We start from the raw sequence: 17,896 nt of genomic DNA, 5'->3' as shown, positions 1-17,896 counted from the left end.
TCTCCCTCCCCCCTCTCCCTCCCATGCAGGCGACAGCTGGCCACTCCAGACAACACCCTGTCAAAGCCAGAATCCACCGACTGCTTGTTCTGCAGACGGCTACACTCTCTATTTTTAATCTTCAACGCAAAACAAAGACTGCGAGGAGAAGGAGGAGGAGCAGGAGGGGAAAGCGGGGATATCTTTGGAGCCAGGGTTGCCGTCGGGCTTGGTAGATAGGCTATGCTAGTATAGTGCGTTAGAATCGTCTCATGCCGCTGATCGGGAATGTGAGCCAGCTCTCTGACTCTCCACTCTCGAGGAGTTCGCGGTGAAGTTTTTGGATGAAAGCAGATGGAATCTGCCGCTAATGAAATCGTAAGAGGCTGCCATCATCAGCGCCTCCAGGCTCGGCGTAAACGTTCCGGCCTATTTTTTCACTTTTTGTTTTAAAAAAAAATTATGTTTTAAAATAAACCAACACGCTGAAAGTGTGAACGTTACGATGCGTTGTGTCGCACAGTCATAATGGCGGGTGTGTGTGTGTGTGTGTGTGTGTGTGTGTGTGTGTGTGGGGGGGGGGGGGGGGGGGGGGGGGGGTTCATCGGGGGATCACTATGGTAGAAACCGGGCTGGACGCGGGCAGGTAGGAGAACCGGGCCGCTGAAGTGACCGCCATGCCCTGCTCTCCCGGGGGGATGATGGCCGATGTGTGACATGGATCCAAGTTGACATTTCCCTCTCTGATCTGCTCTGCGTCGCGTCCCTCGACCATGACCCAGCCGGCCTGACCATCGCACGGCCCGTGGGCTGCGGGAGGCGTGGTTCTCTAAAGAAAGGCTTGTCGTGGTAGCTGAAATGATTGAATCAAATGCCATTATTTGTATAGAGACCCTAATCACCGGTACAGTCTCAAAGGGCTTCACAGGCCGTACGTTTATGATGCCCCCCTGACCCTAGCCCCCCAAAGGGCAAGACAAAACTCCCTTATTTAGTGAGGAAGAAGTCTTTGGAGGGAACGCAGAGTGAGGGATCCCTCCTTTCTGGGATAATCAGGAGTGCAATGGTGGCCATAATTGACAAACATACATACAGGCAAAACATTTTAAATCGTGATGGGGTGCTGGCCGGGTTAAACATAAGGAGAGTCCGGGCATTCAGTTGTAGTCACTGAGATAGGCCAGGCATCCAGTCGACAGAGAGAGTAATATGGTCGTCCGAAGGTTTACTTGAGATTTATCTCCGGTGGTTTGGGTGCAGAAAGCGGTCAGATTATCCGGGCTTCTCGGACACGCTTAGCTGATCTTGAGTCAGTTCATTTGCTGCCAAAAGATGTAAGATGGCCCCAGAGGCCAAAGAGGGGAGCTTAGTTATTAGCCAATCATAACGGAGCTCGGAAAACAAAAGACATGGCCACTGCTGTATGACGCATCTCTCTCTCTCTCTCTCTCTCTCTCTCTCTCTCTCTCTCTCTCTCTCTCTCTCTCTCTCTCTCTCTCTCTCTCTCTCTCTCCCCCTCTCTCTCTCTCTGTCTCTCTCTCTCTCTCTCCCATTATCTCTCCATCTTCCACCTGCTTCTATTAGACTGCTCCTCTGAGAGACACAGTTCACAAAAGCCAACAGGTGTTCACCTCCTCTGCAAACTGTGCGTTCCTCTCTCCGGGAACGGGGGGGGGGGGGGATCACAACACAATGTGTGATTGTTCCGAGTGCATTCATTGCATTCATTTGTTCCCCAGTAGAGGTTCAGTCAATGCTAAACGGATACAAAACATCACCAAAATGGCAGTTAAGCAATGACAAATGAGTGAAATGATTGTGCCAAGCATAGTTCGCGTTTACGGTTGTATCTTTATTTCTAGCAGCATTATGAAGCTAAGCTAAGTTACAGAAAGATGTAGCACATCAATACATAGTGTGTCACAGGAAATGGTATATTGTGCTATGTGTATAACACTCACCTTCTGGGGAGACGGTACAATAGGCCGACTGCAACGTTGGAGCATTGATTCAAACTCATACTACAGACCCCAACACAAGGCACAAGGGGGTTCGAAATGTGGTGAAGATATGGCCCAACTTTGGCTCACCCATTTTCATCATAATATCTAATTTCTGAATAGGATACGGTGGAACCATATCCACATTGGATATGGTTCCACCATATCCTATTCAGAAATTAGATATTATATTAGATATAGCGTAGCTTATCTTACGGTATAATATAAAAAGGCAGTAACTTTTTTTTATATTCTGTTCATAATCACTCACTGTCATCATATTAATAACATTTGTCATTCTTTGAATCATTAAAATAACGACCATAATACATTGAAATTGTATGTATTCATGATTATTAGACGATGATAGCATTATTAATTCCGTTATAATCCCGATGGACACCATGTCGATTGGCCCGACTTCTGCTCGGTTCCTATGATGTGAGTGTTTCTTTAACGCTGAGTAAACACGGAGTGTTCCCCGCCTGCGATTGGACCTCAGCCTCCCCCCACAACAACCCAAGGCCAGCCGAGCTTGGGACACGGCGGGAGGGAGGGGGGGTTTGGGGGGGAGATAAGCAGGGAGCCCCTTCTGGGGGGGGGTACGTAGCCACAACGTACATTCAGATCTCTATTAAGATAGCAGGCCAGCGGCTGGTCCTTATAAGAGCAGACAGGACTTGGTGATGCAGGGGTGATTGTGCACCCCCACCCCCACCCCCACCACCTTAACAACCACCACAAGCACTACTACCACCAACAGCTGCACCAACACCCTCACCCCCACATGACACACCATCACCACCACCACCTTAACTACCAAGACCTGCACTACTACCACCAACACTGGCATTATCACCATCGACCCACATGCACCATCACCACCACCACCACCACCACCATCACTTGCACCACAACTTGCACCCCCACCACCAAAAAGTCATCTTACCTGGCTATTGCCAGGTCTATCGATTGATTATCGACACGTATTACAATACGGCACTTAGTAAGTACTGGTGGTAGTATTTTATTTGATTTTGCATCATTATTCTGATTGGCTTTGGGGGACAGAAAAGGGTTTTATGCAACAAGCACAAAGTGCATATTTAATCTACAGCTGCTGTGAAATCGCACAGCAGCGCTGAACTCTAAAAGGGGGCGGGGCCGCCCATTTGGCGCGCACGTCGCCGCTACGTCGCCCCCCGCAGAGGAGCGCTGAGCCGCGCCGCGCACCTCTCACCGCACCGCTCTCCCGTCACCGCGCACCGCATCCTCCGGCGGCGCACTTAACCCGGACGCGGCTTTTCCTCTCACAGCATGACCTGAGACGCCGGCAGTTTCTCATGTCCAGCGCGTGTTAGCGTCCCAACGTTGAATAGCAGTTCGTTTTTTCCGTCGGCGGTTATTTCGTATTTGGATCATAATGATGAGGTAAGCGCTTCCGGTCGCCATCTTCCCGGGTGTTTAGACCCGTGCGCCGTCGCGTCCAAACCGGCCTTTTTATTTATCTGTTTCGGGACATAAGCGAGGGTCAGGATGTCCAAGCGACATCGTTTAGACCTGGGGGACGACGGTTCTGGTAGAAAGAGGCCGTCCTCCGACGGGTACGTGAAGGATAGAGCGGGTTTCTAACGGCTTGTTTTGTTGTTGTTGTGCGGAGCTAACTGCTAACTAGCCTAGCATGCTAAGGCTAATGTTGGTGTATTTGAGCTATGTGATGTCTTGCCCGGGGATGATTCCTCTGAATATTGGTAGAGTGTGGCTAACTAAAGGTATACAGCTGTGTGGATCAGCAGTGTGGTGGATAGTCACGTTTTAAACGTTAAATAACGTGTTGATGTGTAACCTGGGCCACACGTGGATGCTAGCTAGCTAGCTTGCTTGTGCTTAATTATCTCATGGCTGGAGCGGAAATCAAAGCTAACTTCACGAGTCCTCAAATCTTAGTTTAAGTTCAAACCCACGATCTGAAGTCACGTCGGAGCGTGATGGTACCGCACGTAAACATCATTCATCGAGGTGGTCCTCCTTGGATCAGACCTGTCAATCAATCAAGGCTCGCGGGCCTCTGATGTGATGAGCACCTGTCAAAGTTTGATCAGTGGGAAAATTAATCCGATACAAACCCAGCGACAATGCAACCTCCACATGAATTAGAAGTATAACACAACACGTGTTGGGTTGTACGAGCCAGCGAGGATTGACCTTGGAGCTTACTGTGTGTGTGTGTGTGTGTGTGTGTGTGTGTGTGTGTGTGTGTGTGTGTGTGTGTGTGTGTTACACAAAAAACAACCCACCGAAGACTCATCCAAATGTAGATTCTAACTAGGATTTCATAACTGGTGCTCCTCAAATTTCCCCCTATTGGGCATATTCACGAATAAAAAGTGTCATCACGGACATCATTCATGCATAGTTCATGACTTCAATGGAGGCATTGCTGACCATATCATGTTAGGGGTGTCCCATTTCATATGTCTTATGCACAGGTACCTCATGACATATCGGGTCATTGTACAGCACATGGACATCATGTCGTGCTGCTTACTCCGTCTCATCTCGCCCCTTTCCCCTCACCTCCCCTCCTCAGACGCGACCGAGACCGGGACCGTGACGAGCGCTCCAGGGGCGACCGAGACAGAGACCGCGAGCGGGACCGCGAGAGGGACGTGAAGCCCATGATCGCGCCGGGCGGCTGCGGCGTGGCCCTGCTGAAGCAGCAGATGTCCCAGCAGCAGATCAACCCCTTCACCAACCTGCCGCACACGCCGCGCTTCTACGACATCCTGAAGAAGCGGCTGCAGCTGCCCGTCTGGGAGTACAAGGAGACCTTCAACGACATCCTGGTCCGACACCAGAGCTTCGTGTTGGTGGGGGAGACCGGCTCCGGCAAGACCACCCAGGTGAGCTCCCTGGCCTGAGCCACATGCACACGGAACTCGCACACCGGGCACTCGCACACCGGGCACTCGCACACACACTCGGCACACATACAAGGCACACATACACCTGCGTATGCACAAGTAAACACACGTACACACGTATACGTACACACACACTCATGTACACGCACGCACACATGTACGCACGTACACACATGGGGAACACGCACACACACGTGGGCCCAATCCCATTCCCACCCCTTACCTCTCCCCCCACATTTCTAGGACCCAATGCGCTTCACAAAAGAGAAAATGAAGTAAAAGGGCTCAGAAAAACAAAAACAAAACAAAACAAAAAAGGATTCGTGACAGCTGCCAAATTTGCTTGCCTGCTTTTCCTCAAAGCCCTCCCTTTAAAGTGTGGTCCTTTTTGGAATCGTCATTTTAAGGGCTACATAGCCCTCTTGGCCCTAGCCCTTAACCGAAATGAGAATCGGGACCCCTACAAAAACAAGGGGAAAGGGGTAAAGGTTGGAAATGGGATTGGGCCGTGTTCTGTGGTCAGCAGAGAGTGTTTAACATATAGCCCCAGGTGATTAGGATATTCGCTTAAAGTTGTTCATGAAAAAGCATTTCCTGTTAAGAATTGATGTTATGCGTGTGCAAAGTACGTTGCACCACACCTGTATGTTGCATCACATCAGTATGGCAATCTGAAAAATGCTGCGTCTGTTTGCTTAAGGTCTGGAAAGAAGGAATTGAACTCTTTGGCTAAAGTTTGAAACAAAGCCATTCTCCCAGCTTGGACGCCATGGGAAGTCCAAAGAAGTCTGAAAACTTTTATCGCCTGCCCATCTTGCTTATTTTTGATAAGACATTCCAGATTCATACCATTTTAATATTACTCATATTCCCACCTTCACTGTCACCACTGCCACCTAAACTACCTGCACCACCACCACCACCACCACATGCACCACCTTACTTGGTACCTGCTCATGTACAAGTCTGTAACCGACTAAGAGAGCGCCCTACTTTCCACTCTATTCGATCTGGACCTTGAGCGTCCTGTAACGTCACCCCCCAGCCCCTCTTTGACCACGTCTCCTGCTTGTACAGATCCCCCAGTGGTGCGTGGACATGGTACGCTCCACTCCGGGCCCTAAGAGGGCCGTGGCCTGCACCCAGCCCAGGCGGGTGGCGGCCATGAGCGTGGCACAGCGGGTGGCCGACGAGATGGACATCATGCTGGGCCAGGAGGTCGGCTACTCCATCAGGTTCGAGGACTGCAGCTCGGCCAAGACGTTGCTCAAGTAAGTCCCTCTCTCATTACTAACTGTGGATGTTGCCAAGCTGTCACTCAATAGAGACGTGTCTTACATCTTTCGGCGTAGGTCCTGCCCACGAGATTCAGCTCAACAGCAAGCAAAGCTTTTTGATTCGCAAGCAAAACTTTAGGATTCGCAAACAAAACTTTTTGATTCGCAAACAAAACTTTTGGATTCGCAAACAAAACTTTTGTATTTTCGAAGAATAAACTACTGTTGTGCACTTGATAATAATAATAATAAAACGTTGTTTTATAAAGCACTTTTCTAAGTACTCAGACACTATACAGAGTGAACACAAAATAAAATCATGTAATAAGAAGGTATATAAAAAAATAAATAAAAAAAGGAGGAAGGGGAGAGAAGAGAAGGAGGTTATGTGGTGAAGGCAGTCTTGTAAAGGCTCACCTTCTGCTCCGCTCTGGGGTCCCCCCCCCCTGACCGGTGGCCCCCCCGTGCTCCGCTCCGGGGTCCCCCCCCCCCCCCCCTGACCTGTGCCCCTCTGCGTGCTCCACTCTGGGGTCCCCCCCCCCCCCCCCTGACCTGTGCCCCTCTGCGTGCAGGTACATGACAGACGGCATGCTGCTGCGCGAGGCCATGAACGACCCCCTGCTGGAGCGCTACGGCGTCATCATCCTGGACGAGGCCCACGAGCGCACGCTCGCCACCGACATCCTTATGGGCGTGCTGAAGGAGGTGGTCCGGCAGAGAGCCGACCTGAAGGTAAGACCCCCCCCCACCACCCCCGTACACATTTCCATTTTGTGCATATTCACGAATAAAAGTGTCATCAGGGAAATTACTATCTTTCTTGACGATGCATAGTTTATGATTTCAGTGTTGGACACAAGTCTGACATATTAATGAAATAAGCCAAATGTGTAGGGCTTACCCCCCCCCCCCCCCCCCCCCCGCCCTCCGCAACGTCGACGAATTAGTCTCGGGGCGGGACAAGTTTTACACTAATGCCTGCTTGGGATGCCCCGAGATCAGAACTGAAAGTTGTATGTAAAGAGGCAAAGTGCTGGTGTGTGGTTCTCTATCTAAATAATCCTGCATTTCAAATTGGAAGATCTGCCGTTGAAAGGTGTGAGTAGCTTAGCCCGGACACCACAGGCACAATAGAACGGCCCATTACAAGAAATGTGCAACAAAAAGAGTTGGGGTTAGCTCACCAGTATTTTTGTTTTTGTTTCATGTCTTCAGTCTGATGCCCGACAGGGTGTGTTAGGATATCGTAACGCAGTGCTATTTAATCAAAGCGTTGCGTTGCAGAGAACATGCGGCTGGATGGTTGATGATACGAGGCACTACGGAGATCACACGGTGATGATGGATGGTCTCCACACGCTAATGTACGAATACACGCAACGAATAGGCCCCACCGCGAGAGGCTCCACCGGAGGACGGCTCCCCCCCGCACGATAACCCATTTGGCCCCAACAGTTCATGTGTACATTTTGTGCTGACGTGCGTTGTTTTGTAGACAGACTACCTGCGGCCCACTAGGTGAGGCCTCTTCAAAGCGTCGGTCACGGCAGGTAGAGGGAAGGGGGGGGTGAAGGTGGGGGCGCGTACGGTGGCCACGTGCCGGCTGCGGGCGAGAGCCTGGAGGTAGACGCAGGTTTAATTGGCAGAGTGTGCTAGGTGTGATTTCTGGGGGAAACAGACGGGGTAATGGTGGGTTGTTTGTCAGCGTGGAACCAAAGTTGGGACGTTTTTTGTTTGTGGGACAATTAAACGAGTTCTAGGTTAGGGGGAAGCGATCCCTCGCTCTCCTCCTCCCACCCATCCATCCACACATCACACCCCCCCCCCCCCGTCACCTTCAGCCTCACCCCCTTCCGAATTTGAAAGTTTAATTTTGCCTTGATTAAGCGCAATTAGGAAGTGTTGCAGAGCGTAAAGTGAAATGTCGAGACGGTGGACCCTGAAAACGTTTGCGGACGAGAGCAGAATGTTTGTTTTGAATAGATTCGGGACAAGCGCAGTGTGGGTCATGGATCGGGGGCTTCAACGCTGTAGTGATGCAATAAAAACCCACTGGTATCGTTGTGCTTGGCTTCACGTTTAGCCCGCGGCCCATCATTTTCACATTTGCGCACGGCCTGCGCGGCGACGCCAGCCAGCGAGAATAATCGGCAGTGAAATTGCGTCCTTGTATCTTAATTTGCAGACAAAGAAACGCTAAATGGATATTCACTCGGATACAGGGCTTCAGATTGCCTTACATCTGATTTTCTGCTTTACCCCCTCGTTTCTCATCTTCCATCTCGCCCCGTCCTCGTCGAACACGTGGTAAAAACTAGAGATGTTCAAATACCCTTTTCTTTTCTTTCCCGATTCCTGAACTTGAGTATCAGCCGATACGGAGTATATACTGATGCAGCATCTAGCATTGTAACTACGGCCAGCACTTGTTCTTATTGAAGGGTTCTCGTATGATGACAGCAATAAATAGTCGGTTCACTTGCCGTCCACAATATTTTCTTTCAGAACTAGATCATTTACATTTCTAATCTATAATTATCATAATGCATTTGCATTCTTCTAGTTAAGGGTTGAGCATCCATGTCTTTCCGGCGAGGTAGCTCAAACGCACGGAGGAGGTTAACGAACGCAGCAACACCGTAGTGTTTGTGATGTTCTCTACCTGTGTAGTAAAGGAGCTAGTCACGTGACTGTCTCGGACCGGCGCACTCGATGATAACCGATGCTGCATTTAAGGCAGTATCGGGAGGAATACCGGCATCGGTATCAAAAACCCAGAACGATAACCGTTTGACTTTGTGTCTCTGCCCCCCAGGTCATCGTCATGAGCGCCACGCTGGACGCGGGGAAGTTCCAGGTGTACTTCGACAGCTGCCCGCTGCTCACCATCCCCGGACGCACCCACCCCGTGGAGATCTTCTACACCCCCGAGCCCGAGCGCGACTACCTGGAGGCGGCCATCCGCACCGTGGTCCAGATCCACATGTGCGAGGAGGAGGAGGGCGACGTGCTGCTCTTCCTCACCGGACAAGAGGTGCGCTTCTCTCCCCCCCCCCCCCCCCTTTCCTACTCCTCTTCATCAGGGCTGAATACCTAGATCCATCTAGATCTGTGCTGGATAGATGAGCAACGTTTACTTCAGTCCACTGGGTAGGCTGGTAGACTGATCTACCTAGCACACCTCTAGGTGGACACGCCAACTAGTGATGTCATATAGGGAAGATTTTTAAAACGGCTTGTAAGGCTAATCACACTCACACCTGGTGGCATAATTTGTCCCCTTTAATACAAATGGTACCGGGATCGGGTTAAGGCAAACATTTATTTCTGTTGCTTGACGCACAATAAATAACGAAGGACGATGGAAGGCCTGCCCTACAAGTTATTTTCTGCAGATGTAAAAAGACAAGTTGTTGTTCAGATCAAACTGAACCACATCATCAGATCACGATTCGAAATGTCTTTTCCTTCTGACATTTAAATGTTGACGCCAAAATGATCATTGCCCTTAACAGGCAATGCAAACTAGTCCACCTTTCGGCGAAATTCGCAGTTTGGAAGACAAAATTGACCACTTGTGTGATTCGTGGAGATCCGTTGAGAAAACATTTGGGGGGGGGGTCTTGATGGCCAGCCATGGAGTCCTTGTAGCGCCTGCTAATAGCGAGCGGACAGAGAGAAGAAGGCGCAGCATTCTGCTCAGGCGGCACGACAAGTGGGCGCACTCCCGTGGAACTGTCGCTTCCGTGCTCGTCGACGCATGCGCTCGCTCGTGAAGGCCGCGCGGACATCCGACAGCGCGAGCGGAAAGTCGCCTACCATCTGAAACGGCCAAGCGTGAGCCCAGCGGGCCTTTAAATGCCTCGTTTCCACCGAGCGTTTCCACCGACCGACATGTACCCTCGTGGTAGGCCGATGTCGATCGCCGGCAGCCACGTAAACATCCCGAAGGTGAACGACGAGAACTGATTCCCAAAAACAAACATAACAAAAATATGGTCCGTAATAAGATTATACAAACGAACAGAGCTTCGTCTCCGCCGCGACCTTATATTATCTAAAACGTTCTCATCAATTCAGCCAATGAGGAGTGGCAATCGCGTTGCCATGGCACGCGAGGGTAAACAAATGATAAGGCACCACCACACAAGTTAAGTAACGATCGCTGTAGGCTTCATATCATGCAAGCACCTTGGTTTTCTTTTATTTTGTTCTACATCACAATTGCATGCTTTAAATAAAGTATTGTCTTCTTTAATAGGTCCATGCTCCACCTCCTTGTTCGCACCAAGCTAACGTTTTACGCGACACGTCCATTGTCCAGAATAATACCTCGCGGTTTGTTTTTATCCCCATGTCACGCCCACTTTTGGCGGTGGAAACGCGAACCGTGCCGCAACTTTGCGAACCGAACCGAACGCACCCTCCGGTGGAAACGCGCCAAAAGAGAATTTTTCAGCGGGTCACCAGTTGTGTTGATACATACTAGTCGATATAGCCGAGAGAGTCGCTCGAAAGCGGGCCCTTGAGACACTGGTCCAGGCCAAGAAGAAAAATAAATAATGGCATACTCCTATTGCCCTGTCCTCCCACCTCTTTTTATTCTTCTCAATATTCTTTCTTAATTTTGTAATAATTATGTACCTATTGGGGCTGCCCTTGCACATAATAAATTAATGCTTTGTTCGTAATTGTGCGCAGTCCTGTAATTTTTTTTAGCTTGTGACTAACCCTAATACATTAAAAAATGTAAAAGAAAACTCCCCGGAGTATAAACCTGGAACCCTATAGTGGGTCTGTGTTTTTCTCAGCTCACGCATCATTCTCACCTTTTTCACCCCGAGCCAGTTTGCATGCCTGCCTTAAACAGTGAATCAAATCGCGATATCTTTCCAAAATAACGGTAACCATATTTAAACACACTGCATCATTCCGCCCTAGTCTTCATCGTCCTATCTATTTGAACTCCACATAGTGCCTGGCTAACCCTTCCACGAGCGGTTTAGGGGGGGGGGGGGGGGGGGGGATACACAGAGGCAGATAGGTAGGGGGAGGGGGGCACATAGGACCTGGGATTGGAAGTCTCCCGGGTTGGCGTGGCGGTGCATTTTTAAACACTCCTCCGGATGCCAGAGACCCCGGGTGCACCTCTCCTTCCCCAGGTGCAGCTCTCGTCGTGCACGGCGTGTCGCCTGTCTCGAGGCTTTTTTTTAATCTTATTCTCGTTCCCCGACTGTTCCCCGACTGTTCGTCAGTTGTTGCTGGTAGCAGGGTTCTTCTGGTCTCTGCTACCCGGCCAGCTCTGAGAACTTCGCCCCGGTGCTTTGTTTGCATTTCGTTGGCCCCCGTCCCCGACCGCCTGAATAGGACGCTGGATAGGACGGAGATAAATGTATGAGCTGGGTGGGTGGTTCTGCTTTAACATGGGTAAGAGTGATTCACCTATACCTGGCACGCAGGCACACACAGACACACACACGCACAGACACACGCACAGTCACACGCACGCACACGCACCACACACACACAGACACAAGCACGCACAGACACACAGACACACGCACACACACACACACACACACAGGACACACACACGGACACACGCACACAGAAACACAACACAGAAACACGCGCCAACACAACTAGACAGACACACACGGACACACACGCACAGAAACACACACAGTCACACAGACACACATACTCTCACACACCATAGTGAGGTGGGTACCAGTGGCCCGAGTTCAGAGATGTATAATGCATGCGTCGATGTGTGCCCGTTTGGAAACCACTAGGATTCGCTGTAGGTGTGGGGGGAGGGGGGGCGGGTTTGACGGACAAGACGCGAACTTTCTGCCCCCTGCACTGCCCCGCAAATTAAGCCCTTTATTATTTTATATATAATTTTTTTCCGTTCCTGCAAATGTTGTCCACTGATGCGTAATGGAGGGCAAGGTTCAAGCCCGAAGTGATGAATTCGGTCTCAAGTCGGCGACGCATCAAGAACCAGCCGCCCGCACGCACGCACGCACGCACACGCGCGCGTGCGTACCTCCGGCGGCTTAGCTCAGGAGTAGAGCAGTTGTCTTGTAACTGAAAGGTTGCTAGTTCGATCCCAAGCTCCTCATAGCTGAGTGTTGATGTGTCCCTGAGCAAGACACTTAACCCTAACTGATCCTGACAAGCTGGCTGTCGCCTTGCATGGTTGACTCTGCCGTCGGTGTGTCAATGTGTATATTAACCGTAAGTCGCTTTGGATAAAAGCGTCTGCTAAATGCCCTAATTGTAATTGTCTTCCAGTCTCCCCAATCATCAGGGGAGGCTGGGATGGCGTGGGGAAAACCCCATAGTGTTTGTAGTCCGCGTTGTCACATTGCCAAAATATGGAATTCAAAGTTGAGTAATGACGACACTCTGATAACGACGTAGGAAGATGTAATGGCGTCATCACGCCAGATCGGAAATGGATAGAAAGTGTGCTTTGAAAGACTAAAGGTATTTTGCAGATTTTAAGAATAATTCTCCTCCTCAGAGTTGAGTAGGGAACACAGGCTGCCTCTGTTTGCGGCAAACACTAATTAACAATTCTCACTTAAAAATAGATTGCCTTTTACTTTTGGGTACTTTCATTAAAAGCTGTTAGCAGGCTAATGACGCCTTCTTTCAAGCCTGTGCTGATTTACACCACTCTGTACCCCGCTTTTACACTCCCAACTATTCACACCCTGGAGCAAATCACTAATGTCGATCCACAAAGTGCACCTCGCACACTCGCTCTCTCTCTCTCTCTCTCCCGGCGTTGCATACACATTATAAGACAAAAGGATGTTCTAGAAATGCTAATACAGCGTCTGCATCCAATACCCTGTTCAATCTCAGGAGCTACAACCTCGAGTTAACAGCGATCGCTTAAGTTACAGCATAATGGCCTACGCTGTCTTGAGATCAACCTTTTTTTTTTCTGTTCGTTTTGTGAGTTTCTGCTAGAAAGACGTGTGTGAACGGTCACGTTCACGACCAGAAGGGAACCGGGGGGGGCCAAAGTGATTGGCCCGTCCCCTGGTGCTGAACAAGGGCGAGGGAAACTGAATCACGGGCAGAATATTAACTGGAACCGGTTATGTGGGGCCTGAGTTGAGATCTGATTTGATCGTTTCATCGTTGTTTGGTGTAAATCTGAGCGGTTTCGGTTTGTAAACCAATACAATATATCAAATCCACACAGGCTTTATTTAAACCTCTGTGGGTATTTTAAGATTTGGGGTCAAGACCAGGTTTTTACCAGGACCACTTGAAATGATGTGGCGTCACTGGGCCTCGTCAGGACAGTTCTATGGACTGACTGGAATGAGATCCTGCTTGATGGGGATGGTTCAGTACCGCTAATGTGTTTCTCACCATGGCTACCTTGGCCGTAGATAATTGACTTGACCTCGTATCTCCCTGGATGATGTTTAGCATACACTGTAAGGATTAAGAGGCTGTTCACAGTGCCCAGTGTAACAATACGGCTTTATTTGATGCCCTAATGCGTACAATACAAAACACTCCTGTGGTGAGGAAGAGGAGGTTGATGATATAATGTTTGACAGTCCCTGAGAACTAACCCATAAGCTAAACCGTTACGCGCCTATCTACCGATTTGATGGACGACAAAAGTGGCTTGTCGTTGCATTGTGCCAGTCGTCAGGGTCTCGTTGCGTTACTTGAGATTTCAGGACATTTACATTTACATTTCAGGAGTAAGGAATATAAAGACAGGATTTTATTAAAAAAAGAAAGGCATCCCTTGTCCGTGTTCCCATCCCATCAGCGACGGCCTGTGTATTAGCAGTGATTATTGGTCTTTCATCGCCTGTACACCTCCGTCTGCCGATGCAGGGCGATAGATGACCGGCTCTTTAATGGAGGGATGATGCCACGGTGGCAATGTGTTTTCAAGGGCCCTCCTTCCAGCAGACACTGATTGATCCCTTCGTTGTCGTAGTTTATTTTCTCCCGTTGTGTTGAACTGTAACAGACATTTGAGCCTTTTTCACATTTCCGAAGTATATGTGTCTATTTTATACAAAGCATATTAGATGGAGGCTTTTATCAAATCTCTCATGTAAACAGCCCATTCCCCTCCCGAACATCTCCCCCCCCCCCCCCTCCTCTACTGATCTCTGAACTGATGCGCTGAACCGATGCGCTCTCCCACGGCGAGTTCATTAACACCCTCCTAATTGGGTTAAAGCAGTTACCCAAACAAACAAAAGTCCTCACCACATCACATCTGTCGAGCGATGACATCAATCCTCACGGCCTCACCCCATCAACCAATCAGAGTGGCTGTAGACAAGCGGAGCGCCTTGTTGCATGGCGTCTGCGTCGGGGGTGGGCGCTACGAGGGGACCCTGGGCTTTCAGCGATCACCCGTGGCAGGTGTGTCTCTGGCCCACTGCCCATGTTGCCCATGTCCCCAACCCCCCTCCTCATGGGATTGGACAGCCAGTTTGCCCGCGGTACTTTGGCAAAGAGGCTCATTTTCATGGCAGCTGCTGCATCCAGCGGCCTGATGGGCTATTAATACCCCGGCTAATTTTACCAATCCATTCAGATTTGCTCTCCTCCACTTGTCAATGTGTTGATTAAGAGGCACATGGCCGTCCACGCGGCTCTGGCAGTAACGCGCAGCCACACGGGAACGAGCGGGGAGGGGGGGAGACTGCCGGCACACCAGAGGGCGAACTGAGCGGAAAGAAGCCCAGAGTCATCTCGCGCGTCTCCAGTGTGTCGTCTTGTTGTTGGCTGTATAAATGCGTTGTCACTCGCTTGTCATCACATCTAAAGTAGACTATGACTTTAAGCATGCGTGCGTGTAAAGGTGTGCTGTACAAGTTGTCGTTTTTCGAATCCGAGGCCTTTGTCTGGATCGACAGCCACATGGCCTGAGTTACCAGTGCACCGTGAAATCATGGGGACTTGCGTTGACGCCGCAGTCCCCCACTCGCCTGCAGGTGGTGCTACAGCACAGGCTGTGGCTCGGACACCGGCCTTGATGAGGACAAATGTGTTCAGTTTAGTGGATGAAGCCACAGTAGAACGGTACTGACAGCGGTTGGGACTTAAACTGAAATATATATATATATTTATATATACGATTTTCTTTGTTTTTGATTCCCTTTCTAGTGTTTTTCTGAGGCGGTGTTTGTGATGGCGTAAGCCTGTAAATAATACGACTTTGCTAACCATATTGCGGTTGGGTTTGCGGTATTGATTGATGGATGGATGGGCGGCGGACACTTGATTTGTTTTCATTGGGACGAGGTGGGGGCATCGGAGTGGACCCTGTCCATCTGTCTGTCCTTCTGTCTGCCAGCCCACCGGGTCCACAACATTGGGCTTCACTAAACTGATCTGCCACGATTTGCTGCCGGTTCTGCATCAATGCTGCAGTCTCATCTAGCATTCTCGGTACAATGCTGCACTGTGGAATAATGATCCCTGTGTGTGCGTGTGTGTGTGTGTGTTTGCGTGCGTGCGTGCGTGCGTGCGTGAGTGCGTGCGTGCGTGCGTGCGTGCGGGGGTGGGAGAGCGAGTTTATGCGTCCATGTTTCCATGATTGCTGCATTTGACAACAGAGCCATGGGAGCTAGGCGTAGCACACCGCATTCTGCTTTTAATTTCCGCCGTCAGCCGGAGCGATGGGCCGAACCAATGTACTGTAGCGGGGAGGGGAGGCGTCGTATCCCTCGGCGACCACACCCCTAGCACCTCCACTTCCACCCCCCCCCCCCCCTTGAAGAAAGAAAGGATAACGAACAAACGCTGGGCGCACTTTTGTCCGTCGCCTGATGTTTCTTCGTTTCTTGCTTCTTTCCTCGCGTCCTGCCTCTTCTCTTCTGCGTGTACCTGTGTTGTCCATCATTCCTCCTCACCTCTTCTCCTCTCCCCTCTGTTCCCCAGGAGATCGACGAGGCCTGCAAGCGCATCAAGCGCGAGGTGGATGACCTGGGCGGAGACGTGGGCGACATCAAGATCATCCCGCTCTACTCCACGCTGCCGCCGCAGCAGCAGCAGCGCATCTTCGAGGCCCCGCCCCCCCCGCAAGGCCAGCGGGGCCATCGGACGAAAGGTGCGCGGTCCCGACTCCTCGCTCAGCCCGTGTTCGTTCGTAGTGGTCCGATTTCTCGTTGAGCGTGCGTTCGGTCCTCGGAGCCGGAGTCCGATCTGGCTGAGATTGTTCGGTCGTCGGAGTCCGATCTCGCGCTGAGTGTGAGATCGGACTCCCAAGACAGAACGTGCGCTCAGTGAGAGATCGCTCTTCGGAGTCAGCACTTTAGGACTTCCTTAAGGGAGAGGCTGATGGGCGCCGCAAGGTGGGCGCGGTGATGGTTAGGCTGAGGGGAATAAGGGAGAGAGAGCAGGGGTGACACAGAGAAGGAACCCAACGTTCCTATTTACCACACACACGTCACTGCATCCGCGGGATTTGGCGCAGAGTTGACTCACGCGGCATATGCTGCTATTGTCAGGTGCGATTCTCTGCTCTAAATTCAAACCGGGGTATTACTCACGCCCTCCGAGTTGGAGGAAGTACCGCAGTCGCACTCTCCTTTTTTTTTTTTTTTTTGGGTATGTTTTCCTCTCCGGTGCCCTGCTGCCGCACACACAAACACACGCGTGTGCGCAGCACGCTTGTGAAGAGCACACTCCCTCCAGAGGGCTTATGCAGTGCCCTTCTCTTTGCCCAAACAAACCTCTCATTATCATCTCACAGTCGATGCCTCAAAACGTCACGGACAGGCAGATACCGTTTCTTTTTTTGCCTCCACCATGTCCTGACACTTTAGTTTGAAACTGACTTGTCAAGAAGAAGAAGGAAAAGAAAAAAACCTGACTACAAACAAAAGCCGGCTGCTGCTGCTGCTGCAGCAGCTTCTGGGCGTCCTCTCTCCTGGCAGTGATCTGACGGAACTCATCTCTGCCAAATTAGCAAACACTGGCCCTGGGCATCTTGACGATGTGGAGGGAGGGAGAGAGTGAGAGACGGGGGTGAGATTTAAAGCCTGAGTCATTGCAGCTACTGGTGGGCTGATCTAGTTTTAGATGGATTACCGGGGCGTCACTCACAGCCTTTCCGGAGTTTGTCTCATGTTTACTGAATCACTTGTGCAATGTCCGAGAGCCGTGAGAAGAGGATGTGAATTCGACGCTTCTACCGACCCCCTTTGTTCAGGCGTCGAAGCCCTACGTGTGCGTTGGTTGAGCATGCATTTATAGGAGGCCTCAGTCGCGTCTCGTGTGATTTATGCCAATTCTTTGCCAAACATCAATCCAGTCTCCCTGTGACTCGAACAGTGGAGCACAGGGTCCGATCTGAATATCTCGGTTCCCAGAGAGGGCACCGGCAGAGTCCATAGAAAGGAGTTGAAAAAAAAGAAGTCTTCGTGATTCATCTGTTGGGAAGCGAATAATTCCCGCTGTTTGAGATAGGTGATGGCAAAATCCTTATTCAACCGTGGTGGTTGAACAATAATCGCTGTGAGCCGTAGAGTCTGTGCCGTCGAAAGACTGCTGCGATGCCAGCACTATTTGTTCCGTCTTTCTGGTATTGCCAGCGAAGAACGCCAACTGAAGAACCACTAAACCCAAAAACTGTCTCCTCGCGGATTGCTTTCTGCAGCTTAGGACGGCAGTGCGGGGGACATTGGCAGGTACCCCTCCCCCCTCT

At 50.5% G+C, this 17,896-nt stretch overlaps 1 protein-coding gene across 1 annotated transcript in view; it reads left to right on the top strand.

Moving 5' to 3' along the window:
- Positions 1 to 3,422: 3,422 nt before the first annotated feature.
- The window catches only part of dhx15 (DEAH (Asp-Glu-Ala-His) box helicase 15), a 28,908-nt gene continuing 14,434 nt past the window's right edge, over positions 3,423 to 17,896 (top strand). Inside the window, 7 exon segments of the mRNA XM_030338360.1 lie at positions 3,423 to 3,583; positions 4,570 to 4,882; positions 5,981 to 6,174; positions 6,753 to 6,912; positions 8,996 to 9,214; positions 16,129 to 16,260; positions 16,262 to 16,297. Of these exon segments, the coding sequence (XP_030194220.1) occupies positions 3,516 to 3,583; positions 4,570 to 4,882; positions 5,981 to 6,174; positions 6,753 to 6,912; positions 8,996 to 9,214; positions 16,129 to 16,260; positions 16,262 to 16,297 (1,122 nt within the window). The 5' untranslated portion in view covers positions 3,423 to 3,515.

This window comes from Gadus morhua, chromosome 17 (genome assembly GCF_902167405.1).
Source record: "Gadus morhua chromosome 17, gadMor3.0, whole genome shotgun sequence".
NCBI lineage: Eukaryota > Metazoa > Chordata > Actinopteri > Gadiformes > Gadidae > Gadus > Gadus morhua.
The sequence above is the reverse complement of the archived record's forward strand: the minus strand, read 5'-3'. Positions and strand labels throughout refer to the sequence as shown.